Genomic DNA, 25998 nt, shown 5'->3' on the forward strand with positions numbered 1-25998 from the left:
ACAATATCTAAGACATGGAAACAACTTAAATGTCCATCAACAGATGAATGGATAAGGAAGATATGGTGTGTATACACATACACACACACACACACACACACGAATATTACTCAGCCATTAAAAATAATGAAATAATGCCATTTACAGCAACATGGATAGACCTAGAGATTGTCATACTGAGTGAAATAAGTCAGAAAGACAAATACCATATGATATCACTTATATGTGGATTCTAAAATATGACATTGGGAATTCCCTGGCTGTCCAATGGTTAGGACTTAGTGTTTTCACTGTCGGGGCCTGGGTTCAATCCTAAGGTCCCACAAACCACAAGCCATGGCCAAAAAAAAAAAAAAACATAAATGAACATATCTATGAAACAGAAACAGACTCAGACATAGAAAACAGATCTGTGGTTGCCAAGAGGGAGGGGGGTAGGGGAAGGAAGGATTGGGAATTTGGGATTAGCAGATGCAAACTATTATATATAGGAAGGATAAACAAAAAGGTCCTACTGTTTAGCACAGGGAACTATATTCAGTATCCTGTCATAAATCATAATGGAAAAGAATATATATCTTTATCTATCTACATATATATATATATATCACTTTGCTGTACAACAGAAGTTAACACAGTACTATAAATCAACTATACTTCAACAAACTTTTTTTAAAAAATGGTGCCTCAGGATGAAAGCTGCAGTCATGCATACTTGCTTTTCTTTTTGGGTGCATGTGCTAGTTTTTGACAATGTTGTGCAACATTAGTCTGTCACCTGAAATCAGCAAGAACCCCGACTCTGAAATGTAATGAGTGCTTAACTGCATGTACTAATCTCTTGATATGTGAGCCCCAGATTTCTCATGGACACAGTTCATATTTCACAACCAGCCAACTTTGTTTACCTCAGGGTAAAAAACTATAGATGACCATGGTGTTAGTTTAGCAACATCTATGTTATCTAAGAAAACAAGAGTAACTTTACACATCTATGTGGATATGACTCAACAGGAAATACTCAATGAAGAGGAAGGAAAGAGCTGGCAAAAGAGGTAAAGGGTCTCATGGAAGCAGCCTAAGTGTCCATCGACACATGAATGGATAAAGAAGATGTAGCACATATATAGAATGGAATATTACTCAGCCATAAAAGGAAACGAAATTGAGTTATTTGTAGTGAAGTGGATGGACCTAGAGTCTGTCATACAGAGTGAAGTAAGTCAGAAAGAGAAAAACAAATACCATATGCTAACACAGATATATGGAATCTGAAAAAAAAAAAGAGGTTCTGAAAAACCTAGGGACAGGACAGAAATAAAGACGCAGACATAGAGAATGGACTTGAGGACATGGGGAGGGAGAAGGGTAAGCTGGGACGAAGTGAAAGAATGGCATGGACATATATACACTACCAAAACAGATAGCTAGTGGGAAGCAGCCGCATAGCACAGGGAGATCAGCTCTGTGCTTTAGGTCTACCTAGAGGGGTGGGTTAGGGAGGGTGGGAGGGAAATGCAAGAGGGAGGGGGTATGGGGATATATGTATATGTATAGCTGATTCACTTTGTTATAAAGCAGAAACTAACACACCATTGTAAAGCAATTATACTCCAAGATGTTTTAAAAAAAAGGGGGGGGGGGCTTCCCTGGTGGTGCCGTTGTTGAGAGTCTGCCTGCCGATGCAAGGGACACGGGTTCGTGCCCCGGTCCGGGAGGATCCCACATGCCGCGGAGCGGCTGGGCCCGTGAGCCATGGCCGCTGAGCCTGCGCGTCCGGAGCCTGTGCTCCGCAATGGGAGAGGCCACAACAGTGAGGGGCCTGCGTACTGCCAAGAAAAAAGAGGTAAAGGGTCTAAATGTGATTTGTCTATTTCCATCCTAAGAGATTATGGAACAATAATGATGATAGCGATGATAATAATAACAACTAGAAAAAGCCAAAATGTATTGAGGGCTTTCAGTGTGCTAGGGATTGTGATTTATGAGGTGTCTGCTGGGGCCACCATAACAAAGTACCTCAGGCAGGGTGGCTTAAACAATAGAAATTTGTTCTCTCACAGTTCTGGAGGCTGGCAGTCCAAGGTCAAGGTGTCTGCAGGGTTGGTTTCTTCTGAGGCCTCTCTTCTTGCCTTGTAGACAGTCTCCTTCTCCCCATGTCCTTGTGTGGCGCTTCCTTTGTGTGCACACAGTTTTGGTGTCTCTTCCTCTTCTATTGGATGAGAGCTCCCCTCTTATGACCTCATTTAACCTTAATTGCCTCCTTAAACGTCCCATCTCCATATATTCTTTTTTTTTGGCCATGCCATGTAGCCTGTGGGATCTTAGTTGCCCAACCAGGGATGGAACCCAGGTCTCCTGCAGTGGAAGCGCAGAGTCCTAACCACTGGACCACCAGGGAAGGCCCTCCAAATACAGTCACATTGGCAGTTAGGGCTTCCATATATGAATGGGGGGTGGAGGTGGGGAGAGACACAACTCAACCCATAACACATGGATTATCTTAATGCTCACCACTATCCCACAGGTAGGTACTATTACTATCCATTTGACATTTCATAGCTATAGTAACTGAGGCTTTATGTACACAGTGGGCAATCTGAGATTTAAACTATGCACTCTGAGTCTAGAGCCTTGACCACTGGGCGGTCCTGCCTTTCACAGGCCCTAGCGTGCACCTCCTATAAGCAGCCTGTCAAGAATACTTTTAGGAAGGTACCTGGGCAATTCAATGATCAGCTAATTTGAGGAACAGGAGTTAAGAAACGCAGGCTCTGCCTTCACCAAGGGGTTGTGATGTGAGTAGCCACAGAACAGCCTTAGGTCACGTCATCTGCACATATGGGGTACTGATCCCTCCAATGAATGACGGTGGCAATCAAATCAGATGACGTGTATCTGAGCACTCAATCAGAAGAGATATGCAAAAGATTCCACTGTTATTCTCAGTCTTAGTGTAAGAGTTCTTAGTGATGAAAAAGACCTTAAGAAATCATTTGTGTCTAAATAGAGCCATGCCCAAAGAGTCCCTTTTTATAGAAGAGGTGAAGAAGTTGAACCAATGACTCAAGAGCATTGGAGGTAATGAGCAGAACTGACCCATCAGACCATTCATTTGCCCCACAAAGCAGAAGAAAGGCCAGCAAGCAAAGGAGAAGATAATGATTAGGGAGGAGAAAAAAAGAAGAGTGACCTTTAAAACTGTTGGTTTTCCCAAGAAATTAAAACAGAAAGAATAAACAAAGACATAGTTGAGGAAATTATTTGGCCCTGAAGAACATTCTTAAGGTTTTTATTATGAGGAAATAAATTCTGAAAATATCCAGGAAGATAAAATAAAGGTTAACCCACAATAGGCCAGAAATTTTTCTGAAAAAAAAAAATCAGAATACAATAGAAAGAAATCTAAAGGATTTTCAGAGGAAAAGCCATGATGTAGCAATTTAATGCCCAACCAAGCTGTTGTTGGTTCTTAAAGCTGAGAAAAAGACATTATCAGAAGAATAAAAAGGCAACATTAAAGAAAAAATGAATAATAATTGGTGGTGACTAAGCCATCCATATATTAAAACAATATAAAGCTGCAATAAATAGAGCAGTGTCATACTAGTTTAAGAATTAATCTTCCCATCAATGGAACTGAATCAATAACCTTAAAATGGATCCCAGTATAATTTTGTAAAAGTTAGAGACAATACAAAGATTCATGCTATCTTTCTGCTACTATTCAAAATTGTACTGGAAGTTGTAGTCTATGTAAGAGGAATAAGAACTTTTAACATAGAAAGGGAGATACAAAGCTAATTATTTACAAAAGATATAATAGAAAATATTCCCTAGAAAATTCTAAGGGAACAAATTGACAAACCCTTTATAAGTAAGAGAGCAAACTGGTCAGATATTAGACAAACATAAAAACAAAATAGAAGATTAAAAAAATGGAAAGCTAAAATCTAAAAAACAGAAAACAAAGTAGAAGATGCAATAGGAAATTTTTTAAAAATTGAATAATAACAAAACTTTAAGAAATAAGATCTTTATCAAGACAATGCTAGGTCTTTACAGAAAAGGAGACTTCTAAGTGGGGTGATATACCATGTTCACGAATAAGAAGACATAAAAATGTTAGTCAATTCTTCCCAAATTATTTTACAATTTTAATGCAGTCCCAAAGTCCCAATAAGACTTTTCATAGAATTTAACAAACTTACTCTGAAATTCAAAAGAACAGCTAAGAGAATTTGGGAGAGAAATGACCACAGAGAACCTTCTCCTACCAGATATCAAAAATATATGTATTATAAAGCTATGTGATACAAGCTATTGTGATATACAAATCAATGAAGAGAATATAAACCCAAGTAGAAATGAAGGTTTAATAAGTTAAAAGGAGGTATTTCACATGAGCAGAGAAAGACAGATGCTTCAATAATCTGTGTTGAGACAATTGGCTGGGCATTTAGAAAAAATATAAGCTGGATCCCTATCTCATACACGCATGAAAATAAATTTTAGTAAAAACCAAAGCTATTAAAATATTACAATAAAATATGAGCAAATGTTTGACTTTGGGGTTTCAAAGGCCTGGAGAGATAAGATGTTTTAAAAGCCATAAAAAACCGATAAATTTGACCATACTAAAATGTTAAGGTTATGCGTAACAAAATATAAACAAAGTGAAAAGGCAAGCAACATTGAAGATATCTGTAGCATCTGTAACAATAATTATTACCTAGAGAATATACATACATACACATATACATATATATAAATAAAATTTGGAGGGGAGAAAGCCCTTTTACACTGGTTCAAATAAATCAAAAGGAAAAATTTGAGCAGTGGTTATGAATGACCAATTTGCAGAAGATGATCATATGAAATGATCATATGAAAGGACATCCAACCTCATTAGCAATCAGAGAAATAAAAATTTAAACAATGAAATAACCTATTAAAATGCCCCAAACTTAAATATGATTACTTTCATACATTGCTGGTGGTAAATCGCTATAACCCTCTGAGAATATTTTGGCAGTAAAATAAGTGCATACCCTAGGTAGGTTTAACTACCTCCCCCTGGAAAAGCATTTGCCCATGTTAACAAGAAAGCCTGAACAAGTGTGTCCATCACATCGTGTGTAACAACAAAATCAGAAGACCATCCAAATGCCCAGCACTGGGTGAATGACTAGACAGACTCTGATGTATCTGTACCATAATACACTGCACAGCAGTTAGAAAGAAAGAAGTCTAAGTATATTGATATCATTCTGAGATACAAATGGTGAACAAAGCAAGTTGAAGAACAATACATACATCATATATGCATACTGTTGACACCAAACAAGAAGAAATCCTAAGGGTATGGATATTTTTTTTTTTTTTTTTTTGCGGTACGCGGGCCTCTCCCCATTGCAGCCTCTCCCGTTGCGTAGCGCAGGCTCCGGATGCACAGGCTCCGGATGCACAGGCTCAGCGGCCATGGTCGGGCCCAGCCGCTCTGCGGCATGTGGGATCTTCCCGGACCGGGGCACGAACCCATGTCCCCTGCATCGGCAGGCGGACTCTCAACCACTGCGCCACCAGGGAAGCCCCCTAAGGGTATGGATATTAACGCATAGGAAAAGGTCTGGAAAGGCACACTCTAAACCAATGACAGAGATCACACCAGAGGAGGGAAAGGAGGGGAGACCTTGGATCATGGCTAGTGGTCCAAAATGACTTTAGTCTTTTAAGCCACCCTTTAAAACATCCAGGTTGTGATGAATGTAATTCTCTGAAAGGACTGAGAATACCTCACAAGTGGTCAATATGTTTAAAGTCTTGAAAAGGATCTTTAGAAATAGCTGCTTGAATCCTAAGAAAATAGGCAATGGATGTGAGTGGGGGACCAGGCTCAGGTGGGTGAGGGTGGTTCTACTTAACTTGAGGAAACAAATTTCAAGAGTAAGATGTTCTGCTTAAGTTCCTGGAGAATCAACCCAATGACCTAAGAAAGTAGTATTTCTTCTGGTCCCCAGTGACTCAGCACAAATCCAGTTACAAAAATCAGAATTCCCGTATTCAAGTGCCAACTCCATCACTTCTAAACTGGCAATTTTGGGGCAAGTCTATGATTTCTATATGCACAGAATGGGATAACGCGGCATGCCCCATCTACCTTCCTGGGTTATTTTGAATCTTACATGAGATAATACAAGCAAAAGTGTTATGAAAGGTGATAAACCTATAAAGACATAAAATATGACACCCCCCCAAAATAACCCAAATACAACAAGATAAAGTATGCACATACTGAGTAATTAAAAATATTTTTAAATAGCTGTTTTTCCTTCAGAATTTCTCATCAGTTCAATATCTCACACCATATTCTTTTAAAAAAGCCCAGATGAATTAATCAAATAGTAAAAATGAAACCATAAAAACCCCCCAAAATATGGTTTTTGAACACACAGGAACTATTTGACCATGTAAAAACTTTAAACTCCTTACATCAAATTATATAAGCAAAAAATAAATGGCAGACAACAAACTTCGAAAGCAAGATACCACACTTACAATCGCCCACAATCCAATGAAAAACACAAATTCTCTAATAGCAAAATGGACATAAACAATTTCCAGAATTATAAGCTTATAAACCCAAGAGAACATCTCACCTCAGGAAAGAAAAAACAAATGAGATACTATTTTTTGGCTACGAAATTGTTCAAAATTTAAAATACCATTAATACTTAATGTTGCCAAAAATAAAGTGGGATGGACCTTCTACAGAAGTGCTGTCCAAGGAAATATAGGCAAACCATGTACATAATTGAATACTTTCCAGGATCCAGGTTAAAAATAAAAATAGGTGAAATTAATTTTAATAATATATTTATTTAACCCAATATATTGAAAATGTTATCATTTTAACTTACTATAATATTAACGAGATATTTACATTCTTTTTTGGAGGGGTACTAATTCTTTGATAGTATGAATTTTATACTTTCAGCATCTTAATCCAGATGCTAAATTTTTATTGGAAATATATTTTAAATTTTGTAACATTTTCGGTTGAAAAAGGAGATTCACGTACCCAAGTTGCTCCAAACATACTTAAAATTTTTTTTCCAGTAACTGAATGGAGTATCAGGTTTTAAAATTTATTCTAAATTAAAATTAAACCTCAGTTTCTCAGTCCCACTAGCCTGAAAGCCACATGTGCTGCTTTCTGACCAATATTCATGAATATTTTGAGACCTACCCTCCTCCTCGATGGATGGGTCCATCCGGACATCCTTTTCCATTCCTGCTGTGACTCTTCCCATGAGGCCCACAGCCCAGCCCATCACCAGCACACCTTGAGTTCTCAGGTTCTAAATGGTAAAGAACAATGCGAATAAGAATAAAGCACAATGGGTTCTACCTGTTGAGCAGACCATGGTGTCAAATGCTTTCCATTCTTTATCAATAACCCATACCCCTCCCGTTTATAGACAGGAAACTGAGGCTTAGAAAAGGAACATGTTAGGGTCAGGCTATCGGTAAGTGGCAGGGCCACTCACTGCTGGAACCAGAGCTGATTCTCCCTAGCCCCTGCCCTCCCCTTTCCCCCGCTGTTCTGTTCTGTTTGGGTGTTAAGGCTCCCTCCCCCACCCCCACGAAGTCACCCACAGGGGCCCCCAACCCTCCTTGGGGGATCCGGGACATTGGGATCCCATCTATGGCGTTGCTTCTTCTCAGAGTGTCATTAGGCCAAGTTGAAGGAACCACCATGTGAGATCCTTACTGGGTGGCAGGCCCTTTACAATAGGAACCATCACTTCTCCCACTTTATAGAGAACAACCGACTTGCCTAAGAGCAAACAGCTAGGAAGTGGGGTGGGGGTGGGCTGAGATTTCACTGTCGAATCTGTGTTCCATGTGACTGGTGATGCAGGGTGTTTCCTCCCTGCCTCAGTCTCCACCTCTGAGTTTATATAACCCCCTCTCGGGATCTGTGGTCATAACTGAGTATTATAACCCATAACGTGTCAGGCAAAGGTATTCTTAATTATTGCTGTGTGTCTACATACGAGGAACCATTTCAAAGGTGTGTCAGGGGTGGATCACTGAGCACCTACTCTGTCCTTGCCCTGCACTAAGCATGCACATGCATCTTCACGCCTAAGTCTCATTAACAGCCCTGTAGGCTGGGTGCCATCCACTGCATTTCACAGATTAGAAAACTAAAGCTACAAACACTGGGGTGCATCTCAGATCACAAAGCAAGTATGCAAATTGCAGAGTCAGGGTACAAAGCCCCATCCTGAAGCATGAGTTCACCTTTAAGGCTCCTTCCTTCAGGCAAACATCACTTTTTGGCACCTACTATGGGTCTGGCTCTGACTAGACAGGCAGGATACAGGAATAGCACAGACATGATTCCCAGTCACAGGAGATCAGTCCCTAGCAGGTGGCTGTGCTGACAACATGTACCGACACCAGGTCTCCGTGTGCTGCCTCCCTCACCTGCCAGGTCCTGGCCCCACTGCAGCTGGGTGGGTGGGACCCTGTGACTGGGTCCAGCCTACAAGCTCTAAGTGGCAGTGAGGTGAGGCTGTCAGCTCCAGGTTGACCCACTTAGGAGGTGAGGCAAGACCCTCAGCTCTCCTCACAGGCCAAGTACTGAGCAGGTGGAGCCAGCCTGGAGCCTGAGTCACCACGTGGAGCACAACTGAGTGTCTTCACATGAGAGCGAGGCCTCGGTGTGTGGAGCCCATAAGATGAAGGGCTTGCTTGTTACAGCAGCAGAGCTTAACACATCTGGATAAGCACAGTGAAACAGACATTCAAATAGTTCACAAATAATTATCACTTACATAAGAAGGGCACAAGGAGAGATTTTTAACCAGGAGACTGATTTGGTCTTGCAGGGAAGACAAGGGTTAGGAATGGAAGGATGGAGCTGAGACTTGCAGGTAATAATGATGGCAGGTGACAGTCACTGAACATATGTGCCAGGCACTGTGCTGAGTCCTTCACAAACATCCAAGCAAAAGCCATTCCTGGGAAGAGTCTAAAGCCTGGGGGGCTTGCAAGTCAGCCCTCTGAGTGTGGTTTCTCTCCCCTTTATCTGTCAGGCACTGAGCACCTATTATGTGCCAGGCAAAGCAAAGCCTCAGCTTTCACATCTCTCACACCCTGGAAGGTGTGAAGGGGGAAAACAAGGAGGACATGTCAGGAGGTAATAAGTGCTGCGAGGGAAGAGAACAAGGTAGGAGGCCCGTAGTGACCCAGGCTAGTTGAGATGGAACATACAGGAAAGCCTCTCTGCAGAGGTGACAATGGAGCTGAGGGTTGGAGGGGGAACCGTGAGCCCTGGGCACGGGCATCTGGAGAAGGACATTCTCAAGGGAACTGTGGGTGCAAACGCGGTGCCTGGTGGGTTTGAGAACCAGCAAGTGGGCGATGGTGGCTCGAAGAGTGAAGGGGGGGGAGATGACATCAGACACAGGGCTCTGGATGCTACTGCAAGTGATAAAGAAAGCTCTGGAGGGTTCTGAGCAGACGAGGATCATTATGTACTTCATGCTTCAGGAGGATCTCTCTAGGCGCAGCGGTTCTCAACCAGGGGACATTTGGCCATTTCTGGAGACTTGTCACAAACAAGGGGTTGCTACCAGACTCTAGTGGGTCAAGGCAGGGATGCTAAGTGTCCCCAGTGCACAGGACACCCCATCCCACCAGCAAAGGATGATCCAGCCTCACATGTCAATAGAGTCAAGGTTGAGAAATCCGGCTGTCAGGGCTTGATAGCAAAGAGACCGTAGCGGGGGAGGTGGATGCCAGGAACCCATTTAGGCAACTGAATAGTCCAGACAAGAAGCAGTGGTGATGGATAGACCTAGAGATTATCATACTAAACGAAGTCAGAAAGAGAAAGACAGATACCATATGATATCATTTATATGTGGAATCTAAAAAAAACCGATAAAAGTAAACTTACTTACGGAACAGAAATAGACTCACAGACATAGAAAACAAACTTATGGTTACCAAAGGGGATAGTGGAGTGGGGTGTGGGGGAGGGAGATTAGATTGGGATTAACACACACACACTACTGTATGTAAAACAGGTAACCAACAAGGACCTGCTGTAGAGCACAGGGAACTCTACTCAGTATCTCGTAATAACCTATAACGGAAAAAAATCTGAAAAATATACATGACTTAGTCACTTTGCTGTACACTTGAAACTAACACAACATTGTAAGTTAACTATACCTCAATAATAATAATTTAAAAAGAAATAGTGGTGGTTTGGACCAGGGTGGCCGGAAGTTATCAGACTGGGAATGCACTTTGAAGCAACAGCTCTGGATGCTACTCAACGTTTACTGAAGCCATGGCACTAAAATGTGAGAGAAAGGGGGGATGTCCAGGGCAATGTCAATGTTTACAATCAGAGCAAGGAGAGAAAAGAGGCATTTATATGCCAACAGTGTAGTTGAGGACTTCCTATGAACCAGACACTGATAGGTGCCAAGGACACAGGAAGAAGAAAACAAAATCACTGCCCTCCTTGGCACTTAGACTTCAAGGAAGGAAACTGACAGATAAGCCAACAAATTAATAAGTCATTTCGGATCACAAGAAGCCCTCTGAAGACAAAAAAAAAAAAGGGCGATTCGATAGAGAGGGGGTTACTTGGCACAGGGTAGTTGGGAGTTTCTCTGAAAAGCTGACATCTGAACGACTAAAGATCTGGGGTGAAGGCACACCAGGTGGAGGGCACTGGAGGTGCAGAGGCCCGGAGGCGGAATGTGCACGGCATGTTTGCGAACTGCAGGCAGACCAGTGCGGCTGGAGCGACAGGGCGCTGGACAGGCAGGTTGGGGTGCAAACTCGGAAGGTCCTCTGGCCACACAAGAGTTCAGATTTCATGTCCAGGGCAGTTGGCTGCCATTCGTGGTTTTAGGCAAAGAACAGTATCAGCCGATCTTTGGACATCTTCCAAGGATGTCTCTTGGCTGCCACGGGGGAAGAAGGGACCATGGGGGCATCAGGGAAAGTGGGGAGACCCCCCCCCAGGGCGGCTGTGCAGGTATCAGGAGAGGGGATTCCCTCTCAGGACCTGGGAGTCAGATGGGCTTGCATGATATAAAGAAGAAAATGCCGCCAGCTGGGCTGGGGCCTCCTCCGCACCCTTGCTGGGGTCACGTGGGTGTGTTCAGGCAGTGACCAGGCCCCGCTCGCTACAAGGGGTCTCACTCCAGGCGGGCTCACTGGGAGCAGTGGTTCAGAAGCCCACGGCCTGGGGGTTGGCCCTGCCCTGCCCACCAGACCCCGGTCAGTCCTGTGAGTTGTAACAGCCATGGCGCAGTGGTGGGGTATCCCCCGAGCTGTGATCAGGCAGACTCAGATTAGGATCCTGATCCCGCCAGACACACGCTCCAGCTCCCTCCCCTGTAATAATGGAAATAGGACCTGCCTCAGGGAGCCCAGCGAGCGTATGCAAAGTACTCAGCCCAGAGCAAGTACCCAGGAAATTACAGCGATGATCATCTCTGTGGGTGCTGAGATTCGGCCTTATGATTTATGTGTGCTGTCCACCCTCTTTCAGTTAAGAAACATGAGGCCGGCAGAAGAAGGGGGCAGACGGGAAGGATAGACGATGGATCTGTGTCCCTAGAGCCAGGATGCCTGGGTTGGGACCTGACTGAGGGCTCTTACGCAGTTCCTTTGAAATTGATGAACCTCAGTTTTCTCATCTGCAAAGTGGGAATAACACGGCAAGTACAGTCATACCTCATCTTACTGCACTTCACAGATATTACGTTTGTTTGCAGGGACAAATTGAAGATCAGTGGTAGCCCTGCATCTAGCAAGTGTATTGGTGCCATTTTTAGCAACAGCATTTGATCACTTTGTGTCTGTGTCACATTTTGGTAATTCTTGCAATATCTCACACTTTCATTTGTTATTATTATTATCGTTGTTGTTTATTATTACTTGCCATGGTGACACGTGGTCCGTGATCTCTGATTTGACTATTGCAAAAAGATTACAGGTTACTGAAGGCTCAGGTGATGGTTAGCATTCTTTAACAAATAAAGTCCTTTTAAATTAAGGTATGCACACTGTCTTTTCGGACACACTGCTGCACGCTTACTAGACTACAGTATAGTGTAGACATAACTTTTATATGTGCTGGGAAACCACAAAATTTGTGTGACTCGCTTTATTGTGACATTTGCTTTATTGCAGTGGTCTGGAACCAAACCCGCAATATCTGAGGTCTGCCTGTACTTCCAGGGTTGATGAGAGCCCTTCATGAGGGGATGCACAAAAAATGCTTAGCACCGCGCCTGGCCATTAATTAAAAAATTATGAGGATGCAAGGCAATGATGCTCTGTAAACTGTAGAGTCCTAATCCACACATTGGAATATACTGGAATATGCTATTTCCATTTCCAGAAATACTGTTCTTATTTTTCTTATTCTGGACACTAAGGCAGTAGTTCTCTAAGGGCAAGCCCCACACCGACAGCATCACCTGGGAGGCAGGGCCGGCTTCAGAGACGTGCAGCTTATGCAGTCATCCAGGCCCTACGCTCCGAAGGGCCCCCTGCTTGGTTTCATGTCCTGCTGTCACCATCTTGAGACTCTTAATTTAAACAAGGCACCCTGTAAACTGTGTAGCTGGGCCTGCCTGGAAGCTAGAGAGGCAAACTCTCAGTTCCCACTCCAGACCTGCTGAATCAAACCCTGGGCAGGGGCCCAGCCAGCTGTGTTTAATAAGCATGACATGCCTCACCGTCTGTGGTACGCAAGCAACAAGGCATCTTCCTGACCGTCTACGTAAGCCACGCAGAATTTCTCCACTGGGGCAAAGCCACGGGCCAGCTGGTGGGTTAAAGGGTCCTGTTCTTTCTGCTTCCAGCATCTGCCTTCCCTCTGCTGACCCTGAGAGCTGTCCATCCAGAGGCAAACTTCACACGAAGCTAATGATGTTTCAGCTTCCCTCACTGGCGAGGGCCCCTTCCGAAACCCAGTAACTGATTTTACATCTATGATTCCGCAATCTTTTCTTAAAGAGGCCCACCAAATGGTACAAGCTTCTGGCCCTGGAGCACCCAGACCTGCTGTGCTCTAGACAGGCAGGTGGGATTATCTGAGCTCTGACATTTCAGTTGCTAGGTGACACTGCTTCTCAGACGTCCTGTGCATCAGCAGCACCTGGAGGGTCTGTTAAAATCCAGATGGCTGGGCCCCACCCTCAGCTTGTCAGGAGGCCTGGGTGGGGCCCGAGAATGTGCATTTCTAACAATCTCCGGGGCGATGCTGCGACAGCTGATCCGGGGACCACGCTTTGAGAATCAGCGTCTTTGAGGATTCTTCCCACCTCCACCTTGATTTCTGCCTCCTAGGGGCCAACCCCTGCTTGTCTACCCGCTTCCAGGAAACCCTCCCTGACCTCCCAGGCTGAGCTTGGGGCGCCTTCTTTGGGCAGCTCTAGCCCTTTTCTCTCAAGCTATCTTGTGATGGTCAGTTGCCACCACCAGACCACGAAAATCTGTCCTTTATCTGGATTCTCTGTGCCTGAAGCCTCAGGCTGCTCCTGGGAGGACCTCCCAGTCAAGGAAAAAAAAGGGAGCCAGGCGGAGACACAGGTGCTGCAGGAGCTAGGGACACAGAAATGTGTGTCCCCCAGGCTGAGTTATTACCTGGGAGGTGGCAGCTGCTCCCAGCACAGCAATCTCAGCTGCTTCCTAATTAGGTCACAGCCAGTGGAGGGGACAAAGAGACGGGTCTGCTGCTCTCTTTTCCACGCACCCCTCCTCTCTCTCCAACAACAGGGCCCAGAGTGCGGAGCTTACAGTTTAAAAAGCCTTCATATCCAGCATGGGGCAGCCAGTCCCTCCTCCCTCTCCCAGCAATTCTGTCCCTGCCTGTCCCTGCAGTGTCACAGGTGCCAGGGGTTCTCCTCTGCTTGCCCGGCACCGGCACAGGCTAGCCTTTGTCCCCTCGGCCGTCCCACCACACCCGCCTTCCCCTCTCCTCCCGACCCTCCAGCAATGAGTTGCGTCCTGAAGTTGAGTGAAAGCTCAGAGGCCTGGCCCAAGGCCAGGTCCCCGGGGTCACAGACACACGTCTGAGGTCCACGGAGCTGCCCCAGCCCCACCCGTGTCCCCCTGTGGATGGAGGCGGGGGGCTACTCACCTCTCTGGCTTCCAGGGACATCCTCCAGGGCCTGCGGGAGATCCGGAAGTTCCAGCCACAACGGGCTGGGGTCACGTGGGCTTTAAGCCAAGCCGGGTAATATGGCCCCCACCTGGCGGAGCCCGGGGCCGACTCTCAGGCCCCAGGGCCCGATCTCCATCACCTGAGTCAGATTCACCCGAGGTGCTGGGCGAATGGTTCCCGGCCCCGCCCCTCCCCCACCCCAGACCCACCGAGTCACGGCCGCTGCTGGTGGGGACTGGGGGCCCGCATTGTCACAAGCAACCCGACATACTCAGGGAACTCAGGACCACTGCTCTGAGATCTCCAGCATTAGGTGCATGTTTTCAGGCTCTTTACTACCAGGCCATCTGAGAGGCCTCGGCTGTGAGAGGGGGAGGGGGATTTCTTCTTTCTTCAGGTTTTGTTTATTTGCATTGTCTTAATGAGCAAAGGTGGGGAATGGCATCAGCTCTTATTAGGAGCCAGAGGCTTCACAGACAAGGAAGCAAAGCTTTATTATTACAAACCACCCCTTTTAAAAATAGTGGTTCCCTCTGTTTATTCAAGTCTTGCACGTCTTGCAAATTACATCAAATTACAAAAATAAAATGATAGTCACCTATATAATCCCACTAGCTACAGATACCAACATCATTTTGATATATTTCAATCCAGTATTTTTCCTAATGCCTGTATTTTAACATAATGGAGAGTTACCACATACCGTTTTTTCTTAAAAAAAAAAGCTCGATCAAGGTATAATTAACATATAATAAACTGCACATATTTAATGTGTATAATTTAAAATGTTTTCACAATTGTATACACTCATGGAACCACCACCACAAAGAAGATAATGAACAGATCCATCACTCCCAATTTTTTAAATGGAGTTTTTATTTTGGAATTATTTTAGATTTACAGAAAAGTTGCTTAGATAGTATAGAGAGTTCTGGTATAGCCCAGACCCAGTTCCCCCTAATAATAATATCCTACATACCATGATACATTTATTAAAAACCAAGAATTTAATATTGTTAATAATGTACATTGTTATTAACTCAACTACAGACTTTATCTGAATTTCACCAGCTTTTCCACTGACATCCTTCTTCTGTTCTAGGATCCAAGTTAGGATACAAAATTGCATTTAGCCAAATGTAGTTTGATACCTTAGCTTTCATTACTTAGCATTCGGTGGTGAAAAATCTCTTCAAAAACTTGCTTTAAATGAATAACTCATATTTCTTGATATCAATTTACTAGTGCTTGACTTTCCAATTTTGCTCTTATTAACAATGTTGCCATGAAAATCTTTGTACCCAAATCTTTGTTCACATCTTATATTGCTTCCTTGAGATAGTTTCCCTTTTTTTCCCCCAGCTTTATTGAGATATAATTGACATACAACATGACTTTCCTTGAAGTATAACTAGCAGGTCAAGGACTTCCGTGGTGGCGCAGTTGTTAAGAATCAGCCTGCCAATGTAGGGGATACTGGTTCGAGCCCTGGTCCGGGAATATCCCACATGCCGCGGAGCAACTAAGCCTGTGTGCCACAACTACTGAAGCCTGCGCTCTAGAGCCCGCAAGCCACAACTACTGAGCCCGCACGCCAAAACAACTGAAGCCCGTGTGCTCTAAGGCCCGCGAGCCGCAGCTACTGCACCTGCGTGCTGCAACTACTGAAGCCTGCGCCACCTATAGCCCGTGCTCCGCAATAAGAGAAGCCACCACAATGAGAGGCCCGCGCACCGCAACGAAGAGTAGCCCCTGCTCACCGCAACCAGAGAAAGCCTGCGCGCAGCTATGAAGACCCAATGCAGTCAAAATAAATAAATAAAATAAATGTGTTAAAAAAAATAACTAGTAGGTCAAGTCCTTTGATATATACTTGCTTTTAATCCTTTCAACAATGATGTAAGATTTGGCAACCATCATAATACTTGTTTCAGTGGAGAATCGTCAGTGGAAGCTAAAATGAAGCAGTGAAAGTTTGATAAGGAAAAGGATAGTCATATGGTCTCAAAATAACTCCCCACATATTCCTGGTTGGTTACAAAGGCAAGAGTAGCCCACTCGACAGTGAAGAAAACCAGCAGGCACCACCTAAATTGGGCGATCAAAGTTAAGGACATCAGGATGAGACAAACCACACCGTGAGTCTCCTCCTCTGACATGCAAAGAAAAACACAAGATCAGGTTGGGGCATTCCTGCCAAAACTGCATTACCTGAATCTAACGATGAGAAAACGTCAGGCAAACCCAAATCGAGGAACATTCTACACGATAACTGGCTTGTACTCTGCAAAATGTCAGGGTCCTGAAAAGCAAAGAAAGACTGAGGAACATTCTAGATGAAAGGCGATTAAAGAGACATGACCACCAAACGCAATATATAATCCTGGGTTGGATCCTGAATGAGAAAATACAATTTAAAGATTTGTATGTAAAAGACATTATTGGGAAAATTGATCCATGGATTGTATAACAGTACCACATCAATGTTAATTTCCTGACTTTGATAAATATTTTTTATGGCAGAAGATGCATGGACTTCCATCAATAAGGTATTTCAGAAAGACCCAATATTAGACTTTTTTTTTAAGTACGGAGGCATATTATGATGCTTTAGAATTCAAGCTACAGAAAAGCTTTATTATCTCACCAAGGTGATGATGAGATGCTTCCATAAAGTCTTGGAGTTTTCAACTTACATAAAAGTTGCACAATTATAACAAACAACTCCCATACGCCTCTCACCCAGAGACTTTATGCACGTTTTGATAATTGCCCCAATGATGTTCTTTACGGCAAACCCATCCAATACAGGATCAGGTATTATAACCAAGCTTCACACCCTTCTAGTCTTCTTCAATCTAGGATGAATCAGGAAGGAAGGAAAGAGTGGAGGGAGGGAGAAAAGGTGGGTACAGATTTTTAGAGCATCCTTTTATTTTCTGAACATCAAAGTTGGAAAATTTGGAAAACACAGCAAAGCACCGAGAAGAAACTAGCTCAGACTCACTCCACCCAGAGACAAGCATTGTTCACTCTTTGATAAACCCCATTTTTTTGTTCTTTGATCATATTTGAGATTATAGTGAATATATAACATTTTAAGAATGTACAGCATCTCTTGGTGAGCTTGTTAAAAATACAGATTTTTTGCCCTGGCCCTATCCCAAGTCTATTGAGTCAGGACCTGCAGGGCTGGGGTCCTGATGTCTGTATTTTTAACTAGATCCCAGGGATGCTGATACAGACCCGAGTTTAAGAATCACTCTTGGCATTCTATATTTGCTATTTACTATTATGTCGTAAACATGTCCCTTCACTGTTAGGAGGTCTTTTCAATCACTTATATGAGCATGCATTATTTATATTATCCAAATGATATTTTTAAAAAATCATTTAAAGGCCAGCCAGCCTCATAATCCTGGTTAATAACTTGTGTTAGAGGATCTAGGTAGAGGTGGACACCTAGCAGGGGCTGAGGGAACGTTTGTGGAATCTCAAAGAGACAAGTTGGACCCACCTATTAGGAAATGGAGTGAAATGGATCCTGCCCCAGAGACTCTCATACATTTTGGGGAAAGAGTGAGTAGGTGACATTGCATTGGGTGGTGATATCTACTGAAATTCAAAATGCACTTAGCCATTGACCCAGCATTTCCACGACTAGGAATTGGTTTCCTATGGATATTCTGACATCAATCAAAGATGGATGATCTAAAGAGCTCATTGAAGCATCACCTGTAATAACAAATGATCGGGCACAACGTAAATATCATCAGATGACCTGGAAATCAAGAAGTCATGGGGTGCTGGGCGGCCATGAAAAGAATGTAACAGTTGGTCATGTGGTGTTATTCGGAGATGTCCAAAATGCCTTATGAACTGGGAAAAATTGTGTGTATGTGTTTTTTTTTTTTCCTTTGGGTTGCACCAGGTCTTAGTTGCAGCGCTCGGGCTCCTTAGTTGTGGCAGGCGGGCTCCTGTGTATATGTTTTTTTAAATTGGAGACAATAGCATTTGCACGTTTGTGTATGCATAAGACATTTCTGGAAGGACACACAAGAAACTTAAAATAACCATGGCTTGGGAGGAGGTGGCCTCAGAGGTCTGGCGTGAAAGGGGGATCTACTTTTTGTCGTATATCTTCTTGTGCTGTTTGACAATTTTACCATGTGGCTGTATTATCTGCTTGATTAAAAAAAATTACAGGAAACTATATTCAATATCTTGTAGTAACTTATAATGGAAATGAATCTGAAAAAGAATATATATATATAACTGAGTCACTTTGCTGTACACCTGAAGCTAACACAACATTGTAAATCAACTACACTTCAATAAAAAAAAAATAAAAATGATTAATACTTAAAAAAAATACTAGCGGGCTTCCCTGGTGGCGCAATGGTTGGGAGTCCGCCTGCCGATGCAGGGGACGCGGGTTCGTGCCCCGGTCCAGGAAGATCCCACATGCCGCGGAGCAGGTGGGCCTGTGAGCCATGGCCGCTGAGCCTGCGCGTCCGGAGCCTGTGCTCCGCGGCGGGAGAGGCCACAGTGGTGAGGGGCCGCGTACTGCAAAAAAAGAAAAAAAAAAAATACTAGCGATAAAGGAATGAATGTATGAATGAATAAATGTTGATGAAACACTAGCTGGGGTGGGAAGGCAGCGTTTTGGAGCGTGTGCAGGTGCTGGTCCTAGCATGGAATTCCCAGGTGATCCTAATGGGTCTTGACACCTCCTCCTAATTAAAGTGGGTGAGCAAGGGGTGTTTGCTGGGTCGCTATGCATCTGTCACCAGCCCCCATTGCAGGGGGCGGTTTGTGTGATGAGCGTGTAGAAGGCAGAGACCCTGCCCTGCCAACTCGGAAGCGCTGGTCCAGTCCAGAAGCTTCCAGATCAGCTCCCAGATCACTCGGCTTCTTCCCGCCACCTCCGTGTAGACCACTTGTCCTTTCAAACTCTTGACTCCTCCTCCTGGTTGAGGAAGTCGCTCCCGTGCCTTGAAGCCAACCCCATGTCCAGTCTAATGTGGTGGTTATAGGTATAAGCACAGAGGGCAGAGACAGCAGGGTTTAAGGCCTGCTTCCACCACTTACTGTATGACTTTGGGAAAGTGACCCAGCTTCTCTGAGCCTTCCTTTCCTCATCTGTAAGATGGCATTAATACTAATATCTATCTGAGTTCCCTGGTGGCCTAGTGCTTAGGATTCGGCACGTTCACTGCCGTGGCCCGGGTTCATTCCCTGATCGGGGAACTGAGATCCTGCTAGCCACTAGGCGTGGCTGAAAAAAAGAAAAAAATTATAATATCTATCTGTCTTAAGGGGCTGTAAGTATTAAATGAGATAATCTCTAATAAGAGCTCACCAAATATCAACTATTTATGTCATTAACAAACATTTATCAAGCACCCTAGCCTGTGCCAAATCTTTTGCTAAGAACTGGGGATTAAAACAATTTTTAAGGTGAAATGCTCTTTGCTCACAGTTTAACAGGAACAGGGTCATACATAATTTTTAATAGCTTTTTTTATTTCAAAATGCTTCCAGATTTATCTTCTTTAATTTTGATTACAATCCTATGAGGTAGCTCTGATTATTCCTATTTTATGGATGAGGAAATGAAGGTTCAGAGAGGACCCGAGCAGTGGGCTGGGATGAAGAGGAGGCTTCTGGGAAAAGCACCACTGCGTTTCTCCCTTGCTCCCTCACTGCTACCACATTTTGCTTCTAACACCAGATGTGTAGGTTTTTCACATATCAGGCAATTCTCTGCAACACCAGCTAGGTATGCTACAATCCACTTCTGACACTACTCAGAGTTAGTGCAGACCCTACAGGTTAAAGGGTCCATCCCACATGACTGTCCCCAACAACTTCAGACAATGATCAAAAGTAGTATGTCCCCAGGTTACCCTCAAAGTCTGTCCGACTTGGCTGCAAATAGGAGGTTCCCATGACCCCTTCCTTGGGTTCCATCATTTGCTAGAATAGTTCACAAAACACAAGCAACAGGTCACAGGTAGCATCACAGGAACACAGATCGTTTGCAGGCTAAGAGATGCTGCAGTGTGTAGGGGCCAGGTACACGTAACCCTATGATCTCACAAAGCTTCCTCTCTGCCTAGACCAAGTTCTGAGTCATGGGCTTTTCTGAGTGGGAGGGCTGCTGAGGGCATTGGCTTGGTAGTCAGGCACCCATCTGTTTGTTTCCCCTTGGCCAATCCTCCAATTCTCTTCTGAAAAACCGGTACAATACTTTTGGGCTGCAAGTAACAGAATGCCTGGCTAAAAGTGGCCCAAACAACAAAGACATTTATTCTGTCCTTGAATGAGCAGCCTGGGGGTAGGTGGTTCCAAAGTGCTTCATTCAGCCCTTTGACGATGTCCACATGGACTCTGGGATAGTTTCCCTGCAATTTTTGTTTTGTTTTGTTTTACCTCCCTCCGAGGATTGCACAAACGCCACAACCTCATGATGCCCCAAAGCGGGCGGGGAGGGAGGGGTTCCCTTGGAACATATGCTTTCTTTTAACCAAGGAGGAAACTCTTTCCCCAGAGCCCCTGCAGAATTCCCCTTACATCTCGTTGGCCAGAACTGGGTCACATGCCCCAGGCCTCAAAATTTCACCCTAAGCTTCTTTGTCGTAGACATCTTTGCCTCAGCCATTTTTGCTGCAAACATTTCGCCACGTAACTAAATGGCCATCAGGCAATTTTGACACCAAAGATAAAATAACTGGTTGACAGTGTGTTTTGACAGTTTGGTTTTCAACTGGTTGAAATTTTTTAGCACTTCCTCCATCAGTGACGTTATTGATGGCATTATTGAGCTGACTGATGATGAGGATTTGCCCAAGAGTTGGTTTCTTATTTTGAAATACACTACATCAAAGGAGAAAGAGGCCGAGGGCCTGCATGTCCCACAGAACTATGGAATGTCTATTGATGAATATATGACCACACACCAAGAACAAAAACAGTGTAGAAGGTTTTTGTGTTGCATTACAAATATGCATCCTAGTATTGGGAAACTGATACTTCTCAATGAAGGAAGAAATTTTAGCAAAAATGCATGATGCTGAATAAGGAAACAAATCAAAAAGCAAAAAAAAAAAAAAACGCATAATATTATGAACAAAAGACTTGGAAGACAGCTGTTTTGGTACAACCCACAAAATAAAATCAGTTTTTTTGCACACTACTGCCATGAATCCACACACATTTTAAATGTATTCAAATATTTTGTAGTTCATGATAAAGTCTTTTTAATTTTGTTAATCATTTCTCATGTTTCATCATGTCCTCTTTAATGTCCCTCTTTTATTTTTCATTATTTTATCTTTTACAGCAAAATTGCCTTACGGCCAATTGGTTACTCGGCAAAAATGTTTATGGAAAAATTGCTGCAGCAAAGGTGTCTATGGCAAAGATGCTTATGGCCAAAGTACCTAGAATCCACGTGCCCATGCCTGGACCAATCACTGGGTGCTGCCTGCCTCATCAAATGCCACTATCCCCATGGTGTTCCTTGCATGACATGGTTCCCTCCTGCTATAGGACCTCCACATGTAGCAGTCGCTGTGTTTGGAGTGGTCTCCCCTCTTAATACCAATGCACCCTTCATATCACAATTAAGTTTTTCAAGGAATTTACTGAACCTCTCTACGCCTCACTTTCCTCCTCAGTAAAATGCATTCCCATTATTTGCTTATCTGTGGGGAGGCTGTGCTCAGCTGGGTGGTTCTTCAGCTGCTCTCACTTGGTCTCACGCAGTTGAAGTGCAATGGTGGCTATGGTGGTTCTGACAAGATGGCCTCACTCGCGTGTGTGGTGCCTTGGAGGGGACAGCTGGAGGGCTGGCACTTTTCTCTCTCTCCTCATGTGGTCCTTTTCATATGACTTGGGCTTCTTTACATGGTGGCTGGATCCCCCCCGACACACAAAAGTGCCAGGTTTTCTGGAGGTTTGGATCCAGAACTGGCATGCTGTTACTTCTTCCATATTTCACGTGGTTAAAATGAGTCACAGGACCACCCCTGGTAGGAGTAAATGTCTGGCACGGGTGTGAGAGGGGACATGATGGAAAGAGTGCCTCTTACTGGCCATTGCTAGACTAGATTTTCTTACAGGGTCTTCCTTGCTCTAACATTCCAGAATTATACATTCTTCCCTAAACCTTCAGTAGAACTTAGTGCCCACTTAATGATCTGTCTAACCCATGATGTAATGGAAATGTTTGTCTCTGGTCTCTGTGTTCCTTTTAAAACCTTGTACCATCTACTTCTTTCCCGATAAGTGTAGAGACTATTGACCAGAGGGATTAACTTTAAAGCATTTACCCACATCTACATGCATTTGCCCCGAAACTAATGATTTCGGCCTTGTGAGACGTGAGTCACCTTCTCTTCTTCTCCGGAAAGACACTGAAAAGCCAACTCCTGAGAGGCAGGGGGTCATTACCAACGGGAAAGGGAAGGACCCCTTCTGTTTAATGTGTGGATAAAAGTGGGATGCTGGAAATAGCTTTTTAACGTGTGACTGCAGAGGTGGGACAGGCTGTCACAGGCTTCAGCTGTCTTGGAGAGGAAGCCAAATGCTCCACCGTGGGGAAGGGAAGCAGGGTGTGGAGCAGCATCCTCCCCAGAGCACCAGGAAGGCTGACAGCTCTCCCCCAGCATCCCTGCCGGGAATGGAGGGACGGGTCATGGGGCTGACCCCGGCTGCCATTTCTGACAGCTTTATAATTACACCATCTGTTCGTTAAATTACTGGTGACCTTTTGATCCTCTCACTGGGGAGCCTGTGTGTTTTTGATGTGTCTTTTATCTTAGTCTGATAGTCTAATCATCGTTTTCTTTTTTTCCCCTCTCTTATTTTCTGTATCATGTGGACCACAATCCTGGATTCTCAGGGCCCACTTGGCTTCTCTTTCCTTCTGCTTTTTCCTATGTTGAATTACCTTGAATAAGCCTCATCACCTCTCTGAAGTCAGTTTCCCATTAATGAAATAAAATATTTTGATTGGATCATAAGAATTGGTGGCATAGAACATCTGACTCGGCCTGCCATGTCTCTGTCCAAGTCCTCATTCTCTGTCATAAGTGGGACCATTGTCCAAACATCCCCAGATGGCATCCTCACTGGCATTTGAGCTCCGCCCCACCCCCGCCCCCTGAATCCAGTCTCCACCTGAGCCAGAGTGATCTTTTCAAACTGTAAATCGGATCATTTCACTCTCCCACACCATCCTCATACCTTCCAAGACCAACCTCCCTAACGTGTTTTCCGAGGCCCTATGTGGTCCAGCATCTGCCCACCTCACCTACCTATTCCATGTCACTTCCTCTCTGTCCTCCAGCCATCCCAGCCTTCAGCTCCCCTATCCTAGAACAGTGGTTCTCAAACATGGCTGCACATTACAATCAATTTGGAAAGTATATAAAAAAAAAAAAAAACACGATGCCCAGGCTTCACTTCCAAAGACCTTTTAGAGTCTTTGGAGATACATTCTTGGTGTCAGTATTTTTAACATCTCCTCAGACGGCTCCAGCGAGCAGTCAAGATGGAGAATGAATGGTCTGGGGCACCTTGTTTCTTTTCTCCATTTCTCTTACTAATCGTCTCCTGCCATCCCAGAGGCCATTGTCAAAGTGTCATCCCTGACCCCCACCTATGTCTGAGTTAGACCTCGTGTTATTCCTTTCACAAAACCAGGGTCTGTACTTTCAGAGCACACACCTCAGTTTTCAATTGTATATTCATTAGTGTGATATTTGATTACTGTCACCACGACTGTGGTGGCCTGCCTCCAAGACGGCCCCCAATACTCTCCACTTCCTGGTATTCACACCTTGTGAGGTCTATTCCCACAAGGTACCAGGATTGGATTCTGTGACCAATAGCATATGGCAGAAGTGATGGTAGGTCACCTTCAAGATTAGGTTTTAAAAGACTAAGGCTTCCTTCTTGGAGATTCTCTTTCTCTTGGGTCACTTACTTTGGGGGATGCCAGCCACCCTGTCAAAAGGACCCTCCAAACAGCCTATGGAGAGACCCATGTGTTGAGGACTAGGGCCTCTGACCAACAGCCAGCAAAAAGTTGAGGCCTGGTGCTTCCCTGGTGGCGCAGTGGTTAAGAATCCGCCTGCCAATGCAGGGGACATAGGTTCGAGCCCTCGTCTGGGAAGATCCCACATGCTACGGAGTAGCTAAGCCCATGTACCACAGCTACTGAGCCTGCGCTCTAGAGCCCATGAGCACAGCTACTGAAGCCCGTGTGCCACAGCTACTGAAGCCCACGTGCCTAGAGCCCGGGCTCCGCAACAAGAGAAGCCACTGCAATGAGAAGCCCACGCACCACAACCAAGAGTAGCCCCCGCTTGCCGCAACTAGAGAAAGCCCATTCATAGCAACGAAGACCCAGCGCAGACAAAAATTTTTTTTTAAATAAATAAATTTGTAAAAAAAAAGTTGAGACCTGCCAAGAGCCACATGAGTGAGCTTGGAAGCAGATTCTGCTGCTTGCAGATAATTGCTGTCCCAGACAACAGCTTGACAACAACCTCATGACAGACTGAGCCAGAACCACTCAGCAGGGGACTTCCCTGGTGGTCCAGTGGTTAAGAATCCACTTTCCAATGCAGGGGACAAGGGTTCAATCCCTGGATGGGGAACTAAGATCCCACATGCCACAGGGCAACTAAGCCCACACGCCACAACTACTGAGCCCACGTGCTCCGGAGCCTGCACGCTGCAACTGGAGAGACGCCCACATGCCACAAGTAGAGAGAAGCCTGCACACCGCAACGAAGAGCCTGCGTACAGCAACAAAAAGATCCCACATGCCGCAACTAAGACCCGATGCAGCCAAAAATAAAATAAATAAATATTAAAAGAAGAGAAAGAACCACTCAGCAGAGCTGCTCCTATATCCCCAACCTTCAGAAAATGTGAGATAATAAATGTTTATTGCTTTGAACTGGTCAGTTTTGGGGTGATTTGTTACATAGCAGTAAATTACTAACACATTCTGATAGTTCTGTGAGCATGGAGACCACGGCTGTGACTACTCATCACTCTATCTCCAGAGTCTGTAGGAAGGCTCAACAAATATTTTTTGGAATTTTTCAATCAACAAATGCTTCTTGAGCACCTACTCTGGGCAGGTGCTGCTCTAGGCAAAGGAGATACAGTGGAGAAGGGGACAGTGTCCTGTCCTCAGGGAATTTACATTCCAGGGGGATTTGATGAATAGGAAGGGGAAACAGTTGGAGCAAGAGTGGGGAAGTTTGGAACACAGAGATGTGTGGTGGGGTAGAGGGAATTCAGTCATGAGCAAAGGGGTTTGGGGCTTCTCAGGCCCATGGATGGGCCTCAGGGAGGCCATGAACCCATTAGTCTTGTGTGTAAAATGATGTGCAGATGTGCCTTTGGAGGATGGAGGGATTCTACATGGCATCAAATTCTCGAAAGGAAGGCTAAGAACAATTGGCCTAGATGAATGTTACAGGTGACTGCTGTGGACTGAATGTTTGTGTCTCCCCCACCCTTCCAAATCCCTGTTGAAGTCCTAACCCCCAAGGTGATGGTATTTGATGATGGGGCCGTTGGGAGGTGATTAGATCACTAGGGTGGAGCCCTCATGATTGGGATTAGTGCCCTTATAAAGAGATAGGAGAGAGCCTGCTTCCTCTCTCAGCTCTCTGCCATGTGAGGAAACAATGAAAAGATAGCCATCCACAAACTAGCAAGCAGTCCCTCATCGGACACCAGATCTGCCAGCACCT

General features: G+C 44.5%; 1 protein-coding gene across 2 annotated transcripts in view; it reads right to left on the reverse strand.

Annotated features, from left to right (window-relative positions):
- The window catches only part of CPPED1 (calcineurin like phosphoesterase domain containing 1), a 232896-nt gene that overhangs the window by 58696 nt on the left and 148202 nt on the right, over positions 1 to 25998 (reverse strand). For both annotated transcript variants that reach the window (XM_067012535.1, XM_067012534.1), the window contains one exon: positions 7250 to 7361. In XM_067012535.1, the coding sequence (XP_066868636.1) occupies positions 7250 to 7361 (112 nt within the window). The remainder of the gene's footprint in view (positions 1 to 7249; positions 7362 to 25998) is intronic.

This window comes from Kogia breviceps, chromosome 14 (genome assembly GCF_026419965.1).
Source record: "Kogia breviceps isolate mKogBre1 chromosome 14, mKogBre1 haplotype 1, whole genome shotgun sequence".
Classification (NCBI taxonomy): Eukaryota; Metazoa; Chordata; class Mammalia; order Artiodactyla; family Physeteridae; genus Kogia; species Kogia breviceps.